Raw genomic sequence first — 21,721 nt, 5'->3', positions numbered from 1 at the left:
CCGCGTGCAGTGCCGAGGAGATCCGGACATCGGAGGGTGAGTATAACCAATTTTTATTATTTTTACCATTACTATTGATGCTGCATATTGCTGCATATGCAGCATCAATAGTATAGGAGTAATCCCGCAGCGGAAACCGCGGAACAAACTGCGATAAATCTGCAGGGATAACCGCAGCGGTTTTGCCCTGCAGATTTATCAATTCCGCTGCGGGAGAACCCGCAGAGCACGCCGCAGAGTGTGCACATAGCCTTATATTCCAAATCACAAAAGAGGTCAAATTCTGCAGCAGGATGGTGCTCCATCTCATACATCCATCTCTACAACAAAGTTCCTCCAGGCAAAAAAGATCAAGGTGCTCAAGGACTGGCCAGCCCAATCACCAGACATGAACATCATTGAGCATGTTTGGGGGAAGGATGAAAGAGGAAGCTTGGAAGACAAAACCAAAGAATCTAGATGAGCACCACAACTTCATTCACCAATGTAATGCAACATATATTTGTATTTTAAGTTAATTATTTGTCTGTGGGCAACAAAAATTTTGTCTTGCGAAAATCTGACCATTCTGTGTCCATTAACTGATCAATATTTCTGCTTTGATAACAATGTATTTTCTTAACCTAAATCACATTTTGGAGGGTTCCAGCTTTCAAAAGAATAACTTATACAACCAATGGATGAATTTAACATCAGGTTATAAGCTTTTATTTACATAATATGGATAAGCGACATAACTTCTGTCAGGGAGTGTATGGTGGCATCATTGGTCTTTGTATAGAATGTAGTTTCATGTAGAGGTAATGGTGATATTATAATATTATGTATTCTCTGTGTAGTGGTGATAGTACTAGGCACTGTGTAGCTGTATTGTTGTGTGAATGTTTGTAAGTAAGCTCCGTTATGGCACCATATCTAAGCAGTAAGCTTGGTTCTGGTACTCTATCAATGTAGTAATCTAGATTATGGTACTGTATGTATGTCGTAATCTCAGTTCTGCTCCAGTTTCTATGTAGCAGACTTGGTTCCATGTAGTAGACTTATTAAGCTCGGTTCAGCTCCCTTATCTCTGTAGTAAGCTCGGTTCTGCTCCCATATCTCTGCAGTAAGCTCGGTTCTGCTCCCATATCTCTGTAGTAAGCTCGGTTCTGCTCCCATATCTCTGTAGTAAGCTCGGTTCTGCTCCCTTATCTGTCTAGTAAGCTCGGTTCTGCTCCCTTATCTCTGTAGTATGCTAGGTTCTGCTCCCATATCTCTGTAGTGTTTGGTTCTGCTCCCATATCTCTGTAGTAAGGTCGATTCTGTTCCCATATCTCTGCAGTAAGCTCGGTTCTTCTCCCATTTCTCTGCACTAAGCTCGGTTCTGCTCCCATATCTCTGTAATAAGCTTGGTTCTGCTCCCATATCTTTGCAGTAAGCTCGGTTCTGCGTCCATATCTCTGTAGTAAGCTCGGTTCTGTTCCCATATCTCTGTAGTAAGCTCGTTTCTGCTTCCTTATCTCTGTAGTAAGCTCGTTTCTGCTCCCCTATCTCTGTAGTAAGCTCGGTTCTGTTCCCCTATCTCTGTAGTAAGCTTGGTTCTGCTCCTTTATCTCTGTAGTAAGCTCGTTTCTGCTGCCATATCTCTGTAGTAAGCCCCGTTCTACTCCCATATCTCTGCAGTAAGCTTGGTTCTGCTCCCATATCCTTGCTGTTAGCTCGGTTCTGCTCCCATATCTCTGTAGTAAGCTCGGTTCTGCTCCCATATCTTTGCAGTAAGCTCAGTTCGGCTCCCATATCTCTGAATCTAGTAAGTTCGGTTCTTCTCCCATATCTCTATAATAAGCTCTGTTCTGCTCCCATATCTCTGTAGTAAGCTCTGTCCTGCTCACATATCTCTGTAGTAAGCTCCGTTCTGTTCCCATATCTCTGGAGTAAGCTCGATTCTGCTCCCATATCTATGCAGCAAGCTCCGTTCAGTTCCCATATCTGTGTACCAGTCTGTTTTTAAAGCCTGTTATCTCTGCTACTTTAATGCAGTGGCCAGATATAAGCAGGGAAAAGGAGGGCCACCGCAACTCGAGGGCCACTGCCTTGTGATTGCCCCCCTGGCTGAAAATTGCCAGCCAGCCCCTGGTTGGATGGCAGACATGGAGTTGTCTGGTGTGCAGTGGTCAAAGCTCCAAGACCTCTGTCAAGTCCTTCAGTGTTTTGAGGAATGCACACGGCTGGTCAGTGCGGACGACACCATCATAAGCATGAGCATCTTACTAATGCGTCTGCTGATGCAAAGTTTGACGCACATTAAGGAGCAGGTGTCTGCAGCTGAGGAGGAGGGAAGCCTTGATGACAGTCAGCCATTGTCTGCTCAGGGAAGTCTCGGGGACGAGGTGGCGGACGAAGAGGAGGAGGAAGATGGGGATGATTATTTATGGGAGGAGGAAGCTTCTCAGGGGGAACAGAAACTGTTGGTGGTGTGCAGCACCCCAGAGTCCTGGTCGTTGCAGTAATGTCGCTCTGCCACTAAGGGGAGTGATGTTACGTCTGATTGCACTAAAGAAGTTCACCTGACCAGGTATTGCAGACACACACTACACTCCACACTCCGGCCACCAGGGGGGGTGGTTCTATCTATTAGGCCACTCCTCACACTCTGGTAAAACTGGGGGTTGGACAGGAAGTTAGAGAGAAAGTAGCTAGGGAGAGCTCGAGAGAGGACCTGTCAGGGGTGGGATCCTGACAGCGGCCTAGGACAGACAGAACGTTACGGAGCCGTGCTTGAGTCTATAGCGGCAGACTCCTAAGAAAGGACACGAAGCGGAGTATATGGCGGAGAAGTGAGAAGCGAGATCACAGCACAGAGGAGATAGAACCAGAAGGAGTCGTGCCCTTAAGACTGTGGCAACATCCTTCTGAGGCGCGTAGCTGGTGGCCGGAGCACCGAGGTAGTAAGAGACTCTACGTATTACTTCAAACAGCAGCAGGACAGTTAACTATAGGTTGGCTGTCTCACCTAAATCACCTAACGAAGACAAAGGAGGCAATTCTGGAAGAGGGGCGTCTCTAGGGTCCCAGAATAACTCCAGGCCTACCCCGTGATACGGGTGCGTCCTAGCCATATCATCTGGGGGACAGAGGGAGAGAACATCAGAACAGATACGACAGTTGTGAGGACTATCCCGTGGTGCTCAGCAGGGAAGAACTACAACACACAGGCGCTAGTAGGTAGGCACTGATTTCCACCTACAAAGGGAAATCTGGATGTGCCTTCGGACCGGCCGGTCTCAGCCAGCCCTGTTAGCAGTGCTCTGGATTGTGGATCCCGAAGCCTTCAGTAAAAACGTAAAGAGACTGCAACTGTTATGATCCGGTGGTAGGATCTCCAAACTGACCTGACACATATGACCAGAATATAGGACAAGTTCTGGGAATGTGGAAACTATACTGACCGCAATCCTGATCCTATCCAAACACACTAAAGGTAGCCGTGGAGCGTTCCTGAAATCCTAGACGCCACGTTCACAGCCTGAGAAACTGACTACCCCTAGAGAGAAAGCAAAGACCTCACTTGCCTCAGAGAAATATCCCCAAAGTTTTAGATAGCCCCCCACAAATAATAAAGGTGAGTTAAGGGGAAAACACAAACGTAGAGATGAAACAGGTTTAGCAAATGAGGCCCGCTAATACTAGATAGGCAGATAAAAGATAGGTGTCTGTGCGGTCAGTACAAAAACTATCAAAAGTAAACCACGCAGAGAATACAAGAACCCCCACACCGACTCACGATGTGAGGGGAGCACTCTGCACCCCAGAACTACCAGCAAGCAAAAAGTCACATAAAAGCAAGCTGGACTGAACTCATAATATCATGAGAAACGTTTTCAAGGAAATAAAGAGAAACTAAACAAGCAAACTTAGCTTCTCGTAGCAGGAGACAGGTCACCAGGAATATTCAGGATAGCACAGGATCAGGACTGAATACACCGACAGCAGGCAACAAGTATAGGTCCAGGTGAGTTAAATAGGCCCAGCCTAGCAGGAGATGAAACAGCTGAGCCAGCCAAGACCAGCCATATCGCTAAAGGCCACCAGAGGGAGCCCAAGAACAAACTCACACAGTACCACTCATGACCACAGGAGGGAGCCCGAGAACGGAATTCACAACATGCAACCCTGTGTCCTCGTTATTCATCGTGCCTTGCACCACGCACCATCACCTGTTGTGAATCCGCTTTTGGGCTCCCCTGGTGGTTGCTGGTGGTACTGGTGACTTGTGTGTCTTTGCTGTCTCAGTTCACCTGCTCCCATCAGTGTTTGGGAGTTTCCTATTTAGCCTTGCTCTCCAGTCATTTCCTTGCCGGTCATCATTGTAACCAGAGCCTTCGGTTGCATGTTCCTGCTACTAGTCTGCTGATCAACTAAGTGGACTTTGTCCTTTTGTTTTGTATCTTTTGTCCAGTTTGCAGTTTTGTTATTCTCTGTAGCTGGAAGCTCTTGTGGGCTGAAATTGCCACTCCTGTGTCATGAGTTGACACAGGAGTCTTAAAGTAATTTCAGGATGGTTTTTTGATAGGGTTTTCAGTTGACCGTGAAGTCCTCTTTTGTATCCTTCTGCTATCTAGTAAGTGGACCTCTCTTTGCTAAATCTACCTTCATACTGTGTATGTCTTTTCCTCTAAACTCACCGTCATTACATGTGGGGGGCTGCTATCATCTTTTGGGGTATTTCCCTAGAGGTAAGCCAGGTCTGTTCCTTCCTCTACCAGGGGTAGTTAGTCCTCCGGCTGGCGCGTGGCATCTAGGGTTAATCAGGTATGCTCCCTGGCTACTATTAGTTGTGTGGTAGATTTAGCTCACGGTCAGCTCGAGATTCCATCACCCAGAGCTCGTCCGTTATCTTTGTGTTTTGATGTGTCCCTGCCATTGGGAATCATGACAATCACCTTTCATTGGACGCCCCTTAGCAGGGTCATGGACTGGGACTAGCCACCGTGACGACCCCAAGACAGAGAGGCCCTGTACCGAGTACCACGCGGCCCTGCATCTGGGGGCGCTCCAGGTGCAAGGTCAGGTACAGGTTTTTTGCGGGAGACAAGTGATGTGGATTTGGCAGAAAGTGCTCCTCAACCCAGCACAAGCATTGATTTGACACCTGGAACATTGGCCCACATGGCTGATTATGCCTTGCTTATCCTAAAAAGGGACCCCCGCATTATCAAAATGATGACCGATGACGATTACTGGTTGGCCTGCCTCCTGGATCCACGCTATAAAGGGAAATTGCAAAATATCATGCCACATGAGAACCTTGAGCAAATATTGGCTACCAAACAAGTAACTCTTGTAGACCGTTTGGTTCAGGCATTCCCAGCACACAGCGGCGGTGATGGTTCTCACACGAGCTGCAGGGGGCAACATGCAAGAGGTGTTAGAGGGGCACAAATCAGAAGTGGCGTTGGACAGAGGGGTTTTATGACCAGGCTGTGGAGTGATTTCGCAATGACCGCAGACACGACAGGTACTGCAGCATCAATTCAAAGTGACAGGAGACAACATTTGTCCAGTATGGTTACTAACTATTTTGCCTCCCTTATCGATGTTCTCCCTCACACGTCTTTCCCCTTTGATTACTGGGCATCTAAAATAGACACCTGGCCTGAATTGCCAGAATATGCATTACAGGAGCTCGCTTGCCCAGCTGCTAGTGTGCTATCAGAAAGAGTATTCAGTGCAGCTGGTTCAATACTGACCGAAAAAAGGACTCGTCTGGCTACCCAAAATGTTGATGATCTAACCTTCATTAAAATGAACCAATCATGGATTTCTAATTATTTTGCCCCACCTTCCCCTGCTGACACGTAGCTTTCCTGTAAAAAGGTTTTGCTTTTGGACTCCTCTTAGTGACTCCTCTTAAGTCTGCACCACTCCTTCCAATCGTCCTCCGCTGACCACACCAATGCTGCCTGTGTACCCCTGTAACCTATTTAAACCTGCATAGAGCCTACTTTTTTATTTTAGGCCTAGGAAGTCTGTCTGCGGTCCCTCCTTGCAATCGTCCTCTGCTGACCACACCAATGCTGCCTGTGTACCCCTGTAACCTATTTAAAACTGCATAGAGCCTACTTTTTTATTTTAGGCCTAGTAAGTCTGCGCCACTCCTTCCAATCGTCCTCCGCTGACCACACCAATGCTGCCTGTGTACCCCTGTAACCTATTTAAACCTGCATAGAGCCTGCTTTTTTATTTTAGGCCTAGTAAGTCTGCGCCACTCCTTCCAATCATCCTCCGCTGACCACACCAATGCTGCCTGTGTACCCCTGTAACCTATTTAAACCTGCATAGAGCCTACTTTTTTATTTTAGGCCTAGGAAGTCTGTCTGCGGTCCCTCCTTGCAATCGTCCTCCGCTGACCACACCAATGCTGCCTGTGTACCCCTGTAACCTATTTAAACCTGCATAGAGCCTACTTTTTTATTTTAGGCCTAGGAAGTCTGTCTGCGGTCCCTCCTTGCAATCGTCCACTGATCACACCAATGTTGCCTGTGTACCCCTGTAACCTATTTAAACCTGCATAGAGCCTACTTTTTTATTTTAGGCCTAGTAAGTCTGTCTGCGGTCCCTCCTTGCAATCGTCCTCCGCTGACCACACCAATGCTGCCTGTGTACCCCTGTAACCTATTTAAAACTGCATAGAGCATGCTTTTTTATTTTAGGCCTAGGAAGTCTGTCTGCGGTCCCTCCTTGCAATCATCCTCCTCTGACCACACCAATGCTGCCTGTGTACCCCTGTAACCTATTTAAAACTGCATAGAGCCTACTTTTTTTTATTTTAGGCCTAGTAAGTCTGCGCCACTCCTTCCAATCGTCCTCCGCTGACCACACCAATGCTGCCTGTGTACCCCTGTAACCTATTTAAACCTGCATAGAGCCTACTTTTTTATTTTAGGCCTAGGAAGTCTGTCTGCGGTCCCTCCTTGCAATCGTCCTCCACTGATCACACCAATGTTGCCTGTGTACCCCTGTAACCTATTTAAACCTGCATAGAGCCTACTTTTTTATTTTAGGCCTAGTAAGTCTGTCTGCGGTCCCTCCTTGCAATCGTCCTCCGCTGACCACACCAATGCTGCCTGTGTACCCCTGTAACTAGTGTTGAGCGATACCGTCCGATACTTGAAAGTATCGGTATCGGAAAGTATCGGCCGATACCGGCAAAATATCGGATCCAATCCGATACCGATACCCGATACCAATACAAGTCAATGGGACTCAAGTATCGGACGGTATCCCTGATGGTTCCCAGGGTCTGAAGGAGAGGAAACTCTCCTTCAGGCCCTGGGAACCATATAAATGTGTAAAAGAAAGAATTAAAATAAAAAATATCGCTATACTCACCTGTCCGACGCAGCCGGGACTTCAGCGAGGGAACCGGCAGCGTTGTTTGTTTAAAAATCGCGCTATTACTTGGTTACGTGAATTCCCGGCTTGTGATTGGTCAGGTCGGCCATGTTGCCGGGACGCGGACCAATCACAGCAAGCCGTGACGAAATTACGTCACGGCTTGCTGTGATTGGTCCGCGTCCCGGCAATATGGCCGCCCTGACCAATCACAAGCCGGGACGTCACGGGAGGCTGGACACGCGCTCATTTTAAAATGGGCGCGTGTCCAGCCTCCCGTGACGTCACGGCTTGTGATTGGTTGCGCCGCGATCAACCAATCACAAGCCGGGAGGCTGGACGCGCTCATTTTGAAATGGGCGCGTGTCCAGCCTCCCGGCTTGTGATTGGTTGACCGCGACGCAACCAATCACAAGCCGTGACGTCACGGGAGGCTGGACACGCGCCCTTTTTAAAATGAGCGCGTTTCCAGCCTCCCGTGACGTCACGGCTTGTGATTGGTTAATGGCGGCCATGTTGCCGGGACGCGGACCAATCACAGCAAGCCGTGACGTATTTTCGTCACGGCTTGCTGTGATTGGTCCGCGGCCCGGCAACATGGCCGCCCTGACCAATCACAAGCCGGGACTTCGCGTAACCATGTAAAAGCGGGAATTTTAAACAAACAACGCTGCCGGTTCCTGCGCTGAGGTCCCGGCTGCGTCGGACAGGTGAGTATAGCGATATTTTTTATTTTAATTCTCTATTTTACACATTTTAACATTAATGTTGTTCCGATACCCGATACCCGATACCACAAGAGTATCGGAATCCCGGTATCGGAATTCCGATACAGCAAGTATCGGCCGATACCCGATACTTGCAGCATCGGAATGCTCAACACTACCTGTAACCTATTTAAAACTGCATAGAGCCTGCTTTTTTATTTTAGGCCTAGGAAGTCTGTCTGCGGTCCCTCCTTGCAATCGTCCTCCGCTGACCACACCAATGCTGCCTGTGTACCCCTGTAACCTATTTAAAACTGCATAGAGCCTACTTTTTTATTTTAGGCCTAGTAAGTCTGCGCCACTCCTTCAATACTGACCGAAAAAAGGACTCGTCTGGCTACCCAAAATGTTGATTATCTAACCTTCATTAAAATGAACCAATCATGGATTTCTAATTATTTTGCCCCACCTTCCCCTGCTGACACGTAGCTTTCCTGTAAAAAGGTTTTGCTTTTGGACTCCTCTTAGTGACTCCTCTTAAGTCTGCACCACTCCTTCCAATCGTCCTCCGCTGACCACACCAATGCTGCCTGTGTACCCCTGTAACCTTTTTTAAACTGCATTGAGCCAACTTTTTGGTTTAAGGCCTACTACCTGTGTCTGTCTGCGCCACTCAATACAGCTGTCCTCCTCAGAAAAAATCTGAGCTTCAATTGTCAGGTTTTCAGCCTATAGGAATTTGAAAACTGCATTGGGGCTACTCCTTGGGTTGGGCCTACTAACGGTGTCTGCCGCTCCTTGGTGTTCTCCAGGTTTTTTTTCTTGAGCTTCAATCTTCGGGCTTTCGGCCTATATTTTTAATATTAAACTGCATTGGGCCTAGTAGTGTGGTTGGGCCCTTAAAACGGTGTCTGCCGCTCCTGGGTTTTCTCCTGTTTTGTTTTCCTGAGCTTCAATCTTCAGGCTTTCGACCTACATTTTAAATATTAAACTGCATTTGGCCTACTACTTTGGTTGGGCCCTTAAATGGTGTCTGCCGCACCTTGGTGTTGTCCTGTGTTATTTTCCTGAGCTTCAATCTTCAGGCTTTCGGCCTATATTTTTAATATTAAACTGCATTGGGCCTACTAGTCTGGTTGGGCCCTTAAAACGGTGTCTGCCGCACCTTGGTGCTGTCCTGTGTTATTTTCCTGAGCTTCAATCTTCAGGCTTTCGGCCTACATTTTAAATATTAAACTGCATTTGGCCTACTACTTTGGTTGGGCCCTTAAAACGGTGTCTGCCGCACCTTGGTGTTGTCCTGTGTTATTTTCCTGAGCTTCAATCTTCAGGCTTTCGGCCTATATGTTTAATATTAAACTGCATTGGGCCTACTAGTCTGGTTGGGCCCTTAAAATGGTGTCTGCCGCTCCTGGGTTTTCTCCTGTTTTGTTTTCCTGAGCTTCAATCTTCAGGCTTTCGGCCTATATTTTTAATATTAAACTGCATTTGGGCCTACTAGTGTGGTTGGGCCCTTAAAACGGTGTCTGCCGCACCTTGGTGTTGTCCTGTGTTATTTTTCTGAGCTTCAATCTTCAGGCTTTCGGCCTATATTTTTAATATTAAACTGCATTGGGCCTACTACTCTGGTTGGGCCCTTAAAACGGTGTCTGCCGCACCTTGGTGCTGTCCTGTGTTATTTTCCTGAGCTTCAATCTTCAGGCTTTCGGCCTATATTTTTAATATTAAACTGCATTGGGCCTACTAGTCTGGTTGGGACCTTAAAACGGTGTCTGCCGCTCCTGGGTTTTCTCCTGTTTTGTTTTCCTGAGCTTCAATCTTCAGGCTTTCGGCCTATATTTTTAATATTAAACTGCATTGGGCCTACTAGTGTGGTTGGGCCCTACTAACGGTGTCTGCCTCTCCTGGGTTTTCTACTCCACTGAACAAAGCAATGCCGCCTGGGTAGTCCTGTTACCAATTTTGAACTGCATTTAGCCCACTTTATTATTTGGGCCTATCTCTGTGTTTCCTCCTCATCCTGCCCATTGCCCAGCCAGTGCTAGATGAGTCTTGTGGTACATTGACCCAGACCACTACATTCCCCTTGCATGCTACACAGCCACAATCTGACCCTGCTGAAAGTCAGGTTCCCCTTCCCGCATACTATACCACCTTACACGGTGACAAAGAATAAGGTGCAGATGAAAGTGCAGGTTCCTTCATCAGGTGGGGGGGCATACTCATTGGCAACGTCACTGGCACAGGGACCCTCAGAGTACGCAAAAGTGTCGCTGCCGGTGGGAGGCGCCCCCGCCGTGCAAACACACCGCCGTACTTTGAGGGGCCCTGTGCCAGTGCCAATGCGAACGAGTGCCCCCCCCTGCTTGATCAGGATCACAGCACTTGCAAAGTTGAAATACTTACCTCTCCCTGCTCCACCGCCGTGATGTAGTCCGCGTTTCCTGGGCCCACGAAAAACTTAGCCAAATGACCCCCAATTTCCAATCCCTAACTATTGTTATAAGGTAAATTAAGATTGACAAGCTTCAGTAACAAGAATTGATGTTTTTGGCATTAAAATGGGCACTGTAGGTGTTTTCCTGTCCTCCACTCACTGCCGACTTTGATTCCCCATTGACTTGCATTGGGTTTCGTGTTTCGGTCGGATCCCCGACTTTTCGCAATAATCGGATGATTTCATCCGACCCGACTTTTGCCAAAGTCGTGTTTCGCGAAACCCGACTCGATCCTAAAAAAGCAAAAGTCGCTCAACTCTAGTAATGACGGACAGTCTGCCCTCCTGATCTACTTGTCTCACACTGGTAACTTCCCCTTTCATTTAAAGTAAGATTTGGTGGCAGATTCTCAGGAAGATCTATGCCCAGCCAACTCATTTACATGTAAGAAAAGCATGGCTTTCTCTGGAATATCTGCTCTGGAATACAAGATGTAGTACCTCTTTTACATGCAAGATTCAGTTCTAGACTCAGCCACAGGGACCTGGAGGGTACTGTCAAGTAATACAAGAAGCAGCCTCCTGGCGCACTGTGCCTGTTTATTCTGCTTATTGGTGGCGGGATCAGGAGCTAGGAATCCACCATTCACACTTCAGATCACTATCAATAGCCCCTTAAAGGTTTCTTTACAATTCTGAAAATCCCTTTGTTTTTGCTTAAGTATTTAATTTAATACAATACATGCTTACAGCCTACTGAATTATATCCAAAAGTGCCACAAACCTGAGCTTGTACAAATGTACTTGGGCTTGAGATAATACCATAGAAACACGTTCCTTTATTACGACACTTATGGCTATGCTTCATCCCACCCTTTAGATCCACCCTGGTTCCATCCAATGAGACATCCTGGCATTTCTCCATCGTGCAATCACTTAGAGGAGTGCTTTCAATGACCTCTGGCATGTCACATTTATCCTCTCCGATGCCTGCAACAATTTGTTCTTCTTGATGATCCTGGGGACAATTGTCTATAGAAGATAATGGATGAAATCTAAATATATTCATTACATGGTGTCACTTGTTATTTAGTATTAATTGTATGTAGAATTTTGGGTACAGATGTGTCCTTCCTAAACTTTTTTTAACCACACAATATTCAGAGATATGTGGTGCAGGATTACCAGATTTCTTTTTTTTTTTTTTTTTTAAAGCATGATGTTAAGGTGTCACAACTCACAAGATCTTGTTGCTGTATGTCTCTATGTGTGGCACCCATTAGTTGTGCTGTGAGTTGTAGCCTTTCAAGGGTTTTACTTACTATCTTGTTATATTGTATTGAGGTTTTTTTAATGAAACACTTGAATCCATATCTAAATTCAAGAAAAGGTAAGGGACGACACAGCTGTACATATCAAAATTTTATATAACCAAACGGTGTGAAGAAGTTTTGATTACACTCACGTCATAGAGCCTAAACTGGCCCGGAAGGTCACATTGTCCACCATGAGCCTTATACAACAAGTGACCTTTGATAGCTGATGACTACTATTACAAAGGAGAAACCGTGTGTTCATGCGAAATGGCATTTACCGACTGGGTTTTCATCTGCTTGGCTCAGCATTTTTATGCTTTTATCACTGCTCTTGGTATTGAGGTATATTTTTTCTGACCTGGTTACAATATATTTCTTACTTTGAGCTGAGCATCACTACCTATGTTCTCCTGTTTTGGGTAGTGTTCCAATGTCTGTGGATGGATGTTTCCCTTTCCGTCCTCCTAAGTAGCTGCTATCTGAAGCTTGCAGTGCCAGAGAGCATAACTCTCTTTTTCACTATTGTTACAAATTTGCCTTGGGTAAGCTTTAGATTACTCAGATGAAGTAAGGTGTGTAAGATATTTATTCCAAGACAACGAATCTTGAGAACGGTATGTTATATTCATCAGTTCAATAGGGAAAAACATGAGGTTTCAAATTCATACTGAGAAAGTAAAAATGCAGCTGCATCTCCCTCCTATACCTTTTCTATGATTTAGGCTATGTTAACATGCAGCATTTTTTTTCTGCAGCGAAAACCTACACTCTTGGCACTAACATAAATCTCAAGGCTAGGTAAACACACAGAATAAATAAATGAAATGTGTAAGAACCAAAAGTTACTAAATAATAATTGCTGCGTGTACCAATATGGACTAAGTAAAGGACATCTCGGCAACACATAAACAAAGGAAGAGAACGAATAAAGACCGATTGCATGCCCAAATAGGAAAATAGTAAGTTTATTGAAATGGGGATACACTAACTGGTGGGGGAGGGGAAGAAAGATACCAAAAAGAGGGCACTGTGCCAGGAGATGTCTTCGTCTTCATCAGGCTGACGCCGAAACTCGCGTCGGGGTCGGGCACATCCAGGAGACGGTCTTCACACCATCCACAGGTAAATGTGCATGTGGCTTTAACCCTGTTACAATATACCAACAGCAAGCACTGTAAGCACTTTATGTCCAGAACATTCATTAGCGGTTGCTACTATTTTCAGTAACCTTGCACTTGCACCTTGTTATGTTATGTTTACAGTGTATCTCTACTTACACACTTGCCGCACTTTTCCCTGTGGTCATTTATTTATGATTTACTTTCTCTTAAAGGTGTTATGTATTTATTTATTTATTTATTTAACTGTTTCAGTACTATGACTCACCGGAGTATTTTGTAGTTTCCGTCTCCTGGCACAGTGCCCCTCTTTTTGGTATCTTTCTCCCCCACCAGTTAGTGTATCCCCATTTCAATAAAGGTACTATTTTCCTATTTGGGGATGCAATCGGTCTTTTTTCGTTCTCTTCCTTTACTCTTGGCACTAAGAACGCTGCATTCAAAATGCATTTTTGCAAAGTTTTTCCACAGCATTTTTGCAGCATTTTCACAGCGTTCATCTTCTCTTTGTTTATTGTACATGTTTAATAACGTTAGATTTATTCACTTATTAAAATACGCAATGAAAATATTTGCTTCATTTTTTGCAGCTTTTTTTCCACTTTCTCATTGCTTTTTATGGGTGTAAAAAGCTGCAAAAATGCTAGAGATTAAAAAAAAAAAGTGCTTGCATGACATTTCTGAAATCTTATACTGTAGCTTTTACTGTTATGGTAGTTTATGTTTAATTTTGCATAAAAACACACAGCAAAAATATTTTTTCATTGCATTTTTGGGTGCGTTTTTTCTAAATGCATTTGTACCATTTGTTTTTGGTCTCTTAATGGTCATGCTTTAAATAAAGCTAGCTCAACGAGATAGTGAAAAAAACTTCTCTTTATTAACTTAAAAAATTGCTGGGTGGAGAATAAAATATCACATTTTATTCTTTGTTATTGCTGATGTTTTTATCCTCCACCGAGCAATTTTCTAAGTGAATAAAGAAAAGTTTTTTCACTATCTCGTTGAGCTGGATTCCTCATCATTCTTTTGATTCCTCCATGCCCTGGCTCAGCGATTCGGTGCTCCGAGCTTCCAAGGATGTCGATTATGGTGAGCTGGACTTTGTTTGATTTCATTTAAATAAAGCTACTTTATTTTTGATACTTCCTGGTATTTGACTTTGACAAAACTTTATTGACTGAGAGAATATGCAGACGATCAGGAATTGGCAGTGCTTTGGAGGCAGCACATGTATGCTGCATCCAAAGCGCTGCAGTCTATTGAACGTAGGTGAATCTGCATGTGATCACTGAACCGTGTGGATTCACCGAGTCCAATACATTGTACCTGCAAAAATTCTCTTGCAGAGACTAGCATCTCCGCAAGATAAATAGACATGCTGCGGTCTGGAGAAACGCGACGTATGTCCGTCTCTGCAGGTGATCAGCAGCCAACTGTAGATGCATAGTAGGCATGGGATTTCTTGAAATCCCATCCTCCATGCTGTAACGTCTGGACGCTGTGCAAGTACGCAGCGTCCAACCCGCAGCAATTACTGATCGTGCGCACCCACCCTTAATCAGGTGAGAATTACATGCATCGCATTTGTGCGTTTTTTACCTGTGGAATTTTTGCACCTAAATCAAGTCTATGGGGAAAATCCCAGGAGAAACCTCAGTGTACCCGCAAGGAAAAATGACATCCTGTGGATTTGAAACACACACAACACGTCAGTTAGCATTGCGTCAAAAAGAAGCACAGCGGGCATGAGATTTGTGCATATCCCATCTACTTTGCTGGCACTGCTTTTTTTGTGCAGCAAAAATACTCTTCATGAAAAAACGCACCAAAATAGCCTAAGGGCTTGTTCACACTTTGCAGATTTTGCTGCGGATTTGGAAAAAACCGCAGTGCAAAACCGCTGCGGTTTTCACTGCGGATTTTCCTGCGGATTCCTCTGCGGGTTTTCAACAGCACTTTCCTATTGGTGCATGTTGAAAACCGCTGCGGAATCCGCAGAAAGAAGTGACATGCTCCTTTTTTTCCGCAGCAATTCCGCGCGGTTTTTAAAGGGATTTTCCGCAATGTGGGAACAGCGTTTTTTGTTTGTTTTCCATAGGGTAACATTGTACTGTACCCTGCATGGAAAACTGCTGCGGATCTGCAGCGTCAAATCCGCTGCGGATCCGCAGCAAAAACCGCAAAGTGTGAACATAGCCTTAGACTGATTTTTTTTTATTATTATAATTATTATTATTATTATTTTATTATTATTCTGAAGGTTCCAAAACAATGAGCCTAAAGGTACATAAAAGGTATTATAAGACAGTGAAATTTTAGAGAATATTTCAAAATGACATAGAAAACAATAGAAATACACTCAGTTACTGGAGTATGGTGTTAACTCACCAGACTTTTCAGCAATGACTGTGCCCACTAGAAGCAGCAACAGGAGACGCAACATGTCTATAAGGAGAAAGAAAAGTCTCAAATCTCTGTGTTTGATATCATCATATAAATGTGGATGATTTACCTTAGTGGAGATTGGAGCCCTTTGTAACTTCTGTACAACGTCTTGTGGTCTTCTTTCATATCTCTTCTATGGTTTCATCTCTAGTTTATAGATGAATTTTAGGAACTTGTGGTCTTAATGTAATACACCTGTGTCAAATTTACAGAGAAATTGAGAAACTGGTCAAAATATTGATAACATAATCTCTAGTTACACAGATACTGATTACTCAACTGGAAGAACCTCAATAACGGTGTTCAAAATTGTTTAATAAACTAGAAAATTAAATTGTGCAGATATTCAATAAAAAAACTACTTTGGGCTGTCTAAAACCATCCTTAGCTTGTTGAAATACAATGGAAAAGATTAAAGAAGAACTAGGATCCTTGCTATTTGGATTTTTTAATAACTATTTTGAGACTTATTACAAAATTGAAATGTAAGGTCATGTTCTCACGTAGCATAAATACTCCATTTTATTTGCTCTGTTTGTGCAAAAAAAATCTCCTGCCTTCAAATGTCCAAGCAAAGTGGATGTGATTTTACAGAAAAACATTCCCACTGTACATTTAAAGACTGTTAAACTGTGTGTTTTTTGCATGCTCTTTTTATCTATAGGCTTTTTTGGGGAACCTAAAGAAATGCAAATAAAAAAGAAGTGCAGAATCAAAGCTTTTTCATACTGCTAAAAAATATTAAAAGACAATGTTCAAAAGCTGCATGCCAAAGTCAACTAAAAAACCTATAAAAATGCAGCAAAACAAAGAAAATAATCATAGAGGATTGTTATTGTGTATTTTTGTGGGGATGTAAGGGACTTGGCAATGGATAATGCAGTACAATGGTTCTATGGGCATTTAGGGGCATATGCTGCAATCTAGTGGATATAAGTGGTAAGGGTAGGCACTAGAGATGAGTGAACTTGTTTGGAAAACCTTTGGCAATCTCAAATTCGGCACAAAAGTAGCATATTCGGATTCGCATTCGGTTTCCCGAGCTTTTTTCGTCAAAGTAGGCAAAATTCGGTCACAGTTCGGTAAATGATCTCATTTTCACTAATGCCTTTGTTTCGACTTTGTCAGGATAGTGGTGCTGTCTGATGGGCGGGTGGGGACGTGTTTTATGAGGGGAGAGGGTGTGTCTTTGCTAGAGGAGTGGTGGAGTATAATTTTTTTTATTTTTTTTTTTTTCTGGAGTGTACATCCCGTGAGCTAATCAGGACGCAGAAACCATACATTTCAGTGTTCCCCAACTCCGGTCCACAAGAGCCACCAACAGGTCATGTTTTCAGGATTTCCTTAGTATTGCACAGGTGATTGACTGCTTGCCTGTCCGGGTGATGCAATTATCACCTGTGCAATACTGTGCAATAAGGAAATCCTGAAAAAAAGACCTGTTGGTGGCTCTTGAGGACCGGAGTTGGGGAACACTGCATTAGGTCATGACACAAAGTCACCATTTTCTCAGTGTTATAGCGCAGAGAGGCCACTCCTGCTCCTGCTACTGCTGCTGAAAGTGAACCTGTCAGTTAGCTAGATAGGATCCAGTCTTGTGTGAAATCCATCTTCCAGCATCTAACTGGATTGTGCTAAATCTGTGTTGCAAATGCATGTAGAAAAGCCGCGGAGACACCATCACGTGTTTCTCAACTCAAGCAATGAATAGCCAGGTCTTTCACCGGGAAGGAACAACCACGGGAAGGGCAGCATCCAATAAAGGAAAACCACCTATGCCAAAACATGGTATCCATCCACAGACAGCTGTTTCGGGGTATTTGCCCCTCATCAGTGTGGAGTAGGAAACTGGCTATTAGGAGCAGTGCCTAGTGAAAAGGCTATAAACATAAGGATGAATGACCTCGGGGAGATCAAAACATCCAACACCGCGGAGACACCATCACGTGTTTCTTAACGCAGTAATCCAGAACACTGCCCCCATCCCTTATGGGAAATATGCAAATGCATGTAGAAAAGCCGCGGAGACACCATCACGTGTTTCTCAAAGCAAGCAATGAATAGCCAGGTCTTTCACCGGGAAGGAACAACCACGGGAAGGGCTGCATCCAATAAAGGAAAGCCACCTATGCCAAAACATGGTATCCATCCACAGACAGCTGTTTCTTGTTTTTTTTGCTTTCCTCAGATGGGAAAATCCACGGTCCAGAAATCCAAGGCCAAAGAAAAATCCCAAACAGCTGCGTCAAATCCAAAACACAAAAGCTGTTCCCATCATCATCGGAAAATTTCAGTTTAATACAACATCAGAAAAAACAAATCAAGACATATTTACCAGGTATCTCCACTTCTTCACCCTCCAAATCCCTTCGACATCCACCTCCCCCCTTCTCCTTTTATCCCATAGAAAACACACATACATCTTCCCCAATATCACTTTTAGACCATTCTTTACTACAATTTCCTTCCTCTTAAAAACATACATATTCCTCACATCCCATAATACTTCCTTTATATATGCAACCATTAACCACAACACTCTCTCCTTCACTCCATCACACATTCCCAAGCCAAACATGAACAACTCGAACGATAACAAGCTCACACCACACAATTCTTTACACAATGGTCCAATTCTTCCAATCACCTCCCTAGCATAATGACAATTCCAAAACACATGCATTACACTTTCCCTTCCACCACACCCACCTCTCGGACACATATAACACCCATGATTCTTCTGAAATTCTCTAACTGGTAACATTCCATGCAAAGACTGCCACACAATCTCACTCTGCCTATTCGTCATACCGTCCAACCGCACTTTCTTCCATACTTTTTCTATACCATTCCCTCTAACCATGTTTATTCCACATTCTGTCTCTCTACATTCAATCATCCTATACACAGCCTTCTTATTACTCAACAACCTAACATCCACATCACACAACTCATACTTCACCAAAAATTTATAAACCCACACATACCATCTAGGCACGTCAAAAGCAACCGGATACCTCAGATCCCTCTCTCGCCACTGTTAGGGCTAACGGAATGCACCGAGTAAAAATAGATGTTTATTATAAATGGTGCGTTCGCAGCCCGGGGTCCACCGTGCAGGAGAACCTGCTGCTAGTGAATGGTGGCACTGTTTGGCGGTATAGACTAGCTCTGTTACCTCACAGAGCAGCCGTGAGAGGAAAGCACTGTGCCCGGTTAGCCTCACAGGAGCGCAAGCTTGCTGCCGAACTGATAGCAGTCAGTGGTTATGCACACACACAATCTCCTCACCAGAGAAGCCGGTATTCTAGGGGCTTATTTCAGCCGGGTCCCTGAACACATTCATGCATAACCATACTGGCGCAAAGCACATATTTGAATTGATACTAGCGCATGGCCATGCGGCCATGTGAGCCTTTTATAGCTGAAGCACGAACAAGACCTTCCTAGAAGGACTAATGAGAAGCTGCCACAAAGCCTGAGCACCTTCAGGACCTTCCAGGAAAACCAATGGCCTTTGCTGCAGTATCTAAGCATGTGACCCTCGATCTCCAATGAGAGATCTTACCCTGGGCATGCTCAGGAGAAAAGCGGGACTTAGTCCCAAAAGCGTCTGCTCGCCGCTGCCCAGCACTGGCTTCAATGGCAGAAGCTGGAAAAGCAGCAGTAACCCTTTGCACAGAGCGAGACGCTGGGAACGACGTCTCCGCTGAGCAGACTCCACTGCGGCAGGAGAAGAATGGGAGACCGCAGTGGAGATAGACCGAGATTCCCCCTGTGCAGAGGTGGGAACTCGACCCCCAACATCACCCCCCCCCCAGGGCCCCCCCCTCCCCGGACCCCGCCACGCCCGAAGGCAGCAATGAGCTGCGGAGCCCAAATGTGCTCAGCAGGCTCGCAGGACCTGTCCTCAGGACCATAACCCTTCCAGTCCACCAAATAAAATTTTTTGCCACGTACCACCTTGTAGCCCAAAATAGCGTTCACCTCGTAATCATCCGTAGACGAACCCGATGTCCCGGCAGATGACTCGGAAAACTGAGACATGTATATGGGTTTCAAGAGGGACACATGAAAGGTGTCGGTGATACCCAAGCGTGGTGGAAGGGCTAAACGGTAGACCACAGGGTTAACATGTTCGAGGACCTTGAAGGGGCCCAAGTAGTGAGGTGCAAACTTAGTGGACTCAACTCGCAGCCTGATGTTACAGGCAGAGAGCCATACCAAGTCGCCAGGAGCAAAGGTTGGAGCGAGGCGCCGATGTGCATCGGCGGAGGACCTCATTCTCCCCTTGGAGGCCCGAATGGCATCCTGAGTGCGATCCCAAATATCCCGTGCCTCCACAGCCCAGTCTGCCACCCTGGAGTCAGCGGAAGACACGGGCATAGGCACAGGTACCCGCGGATGCTGACCATAGTTAAGGAGGAATGGGGTTTGTCCAGTGGAATCGGCTACGGCGTTGTTCAGTGCAAACTCCGCCCATGGTAGCAAGGATGCCCAGTCATCCTGCCTGGCTGAGACAAAATGTCGCAGATATGTGACCAAGGTCTGGTTGGCCCTCTCTACCAACCCATTCGTCTCGGGATGATATGCTGAAGAGAGATTCAACTCAATGCTGAGAAGATGACAGAGCTCTCTCCAGAACCGAGACGCAAACTGGGGACCCCGGTCACTGACAATTTTGTCCGGCATACCGTGTAGGCGGAAAATGTGTTTAATAAACAACGCTGCCAAGGCCTGTGCAGAAGGTAGCCGTGGAAGCGGCACCAAATGCACCATCTTAGAAAAATGATCAGTGATAACCCAAATGATGGTACAGCCATGAGACTTGGGCAAACCCACCACAAAGTCCATCCCGACCATCTCCCAGGGCCTGTCTGCCACCGTCAAGGGATAGAGTAACCCAGCTGACCGTTGTCGAGGAGACTTATTTTTGGCGCAGGAGACACACGCCCGAACATAATCTCTGACGTCACGGACCATATGTGGCCACCAGTACGTCCTAGCCAGCAGTTCAGATGTCCTCTTTGTCCCAAAGTGTCCATCCACTCTGGACGAATGAGCCCAAGAGAAAACCTCCGGTCGCAAATTGATGGGAACAAAAATCTTGCCTGGAGGCACAGACTCTAGCGAAACCGGAGCTACGGTTCTCAGACTCTCTGAAGGGACAATAAGCCAAGGCTCCTCTTCCTCCTCCTCAGTTGACACAACGGAGCGAGAGAGAGAACGTCAGCACGAATGTTCTTCTCCCCGGCGAGATAATGGAGAGTGAAGTGGAACCGGGAGAAGAACAAGGACCATCTGGCCTGATGAGAATTCAGCCGCTGAGCTGTATGCAAATAAACCAAATTTTTGTGGTCCGTGAAGACTTGGAAGGGAAACCGAGCTCCCTCCAAGAGATGTCTCCACTCCGAAAAGGCCAACTTCATTGCTAGCAACTCCCTATCCCCGATGGAGTAATTTCTCTCCGCTGGTGTGAAGGTCTTTGAGAAGAAGAAGCATGGATGCTTCCGACCTTGAGCATCCTTTTGATAGAGGACTGCTCCGGCACCAACGGATGAGGCATCCACCTCCATTAAGAATGGCTTATCCACATCGGGATGATGTAAGATGGGAGCGCTAGCAAAATTAGACTTTATAGAAGTGAAGGCCTTGGAGACCTCTTCCGACCACAATTTGGGATTCGCTCCCTTCTTGGTGAGGGATACCAAGGGAGCTACCAAAGTTGAGAAGTGGGGAATGAACTGGCGATAGTAATTTATGAACCCCATAAAGTGCTGCACCGCTTTAAGAGAATGGGGTTCTTGCCAGTCCATCACAGCCTGTAGTTTGGCAGGATCCATAGCCAATCCCTGGGCAGAGATGATATAGCCCAGGAAAGGTAAAGACTCCTGCTCAAACACACACTTCTCCAACCTTGCATAGAGGGAATTCGCCCGTAAGAGTTCGAAGACTCTACCAACATCTCTCCGGTGGTAGTCAATATCTGGAGAGAAGATGAGAATATCATCCAGATAGACTACGACCAAGGAGGAAAGCATATCCCGGAAGATATCGTTGACAAAGTCCTGAAAAACGGCCGGGGCATTACAGAGCCCGAAGGGCATCACCAGATATTCATAGTGCCCATCCCTGGTATTAAAAGCTGTTTTCCATTCGTCCCCCTCACGGATGCGAATCAGGTTGTAGGCACCCCGCAGATCTAGTTTGGTGAATACCCTTGCTCCCCTTAACCTGTCAAAGAGCTCAGAAATCAGGGGCAACGGGTACTTATTTTTAATGGTGATGGCATTAAGACCCCTGTAATCGATGCAAGGACGT

At 45.5% G+C, this 21,721-nt stretch overlaps 1 protein-coding gene across 1 annotated transcript in view; it reads right to left on the bottom strand.

The window, feature by feature from the left end:
- The window catches only part of LOC143768957 (lymphocyte antigen 75-like), a 144,871-nt gene that overhangs the window by 92,422 nt on the left and 30,728 nt on the right, over positions 1-21,721 (bottom strand). Inside the window, exons 3-5 of the mRNA XM_077257561.1 lie at positions 15,468-15,595; positions 15,344-15,400; positions 11,303-11,550 (exon numbers count right to left, since the gene is read on the bottom strand). Of these exons, the coding sequence (XP_077113676.1) occupies positions 11,303-11,550; positions 15,344-15,398 (303 nt within the window). The 5' untranslated portion in view covers positions 15,399-15,400; positions 15,468-15,595. The remainder of the gene's footprint in view (positions 1-11,302; positions 11,551-15,343; positions 15,401-15,467; positions 15,596-21,721) is intronic.

The sequence above is a fragment of the Ranitomeya variabilis genome, chromosome 4 (assembly GCF_051348905.1).
Source record: "Ranitomeya variabilis isolate aRanVar5 chromosome 4, aRanVar5.hap1, whole genome shotgun sequence".
NCBI lineage: Eukaryota > Metazoa > Chordata > Amphibia > Anura > Dendrobatidae > Ranitomeya > Ranitomeya variabilis.
The sequence above is the reverse complement of the archived record's forward strand: the minus strand, read 5'-3'. Positions and strand labels throughout refer to the sequence as shown.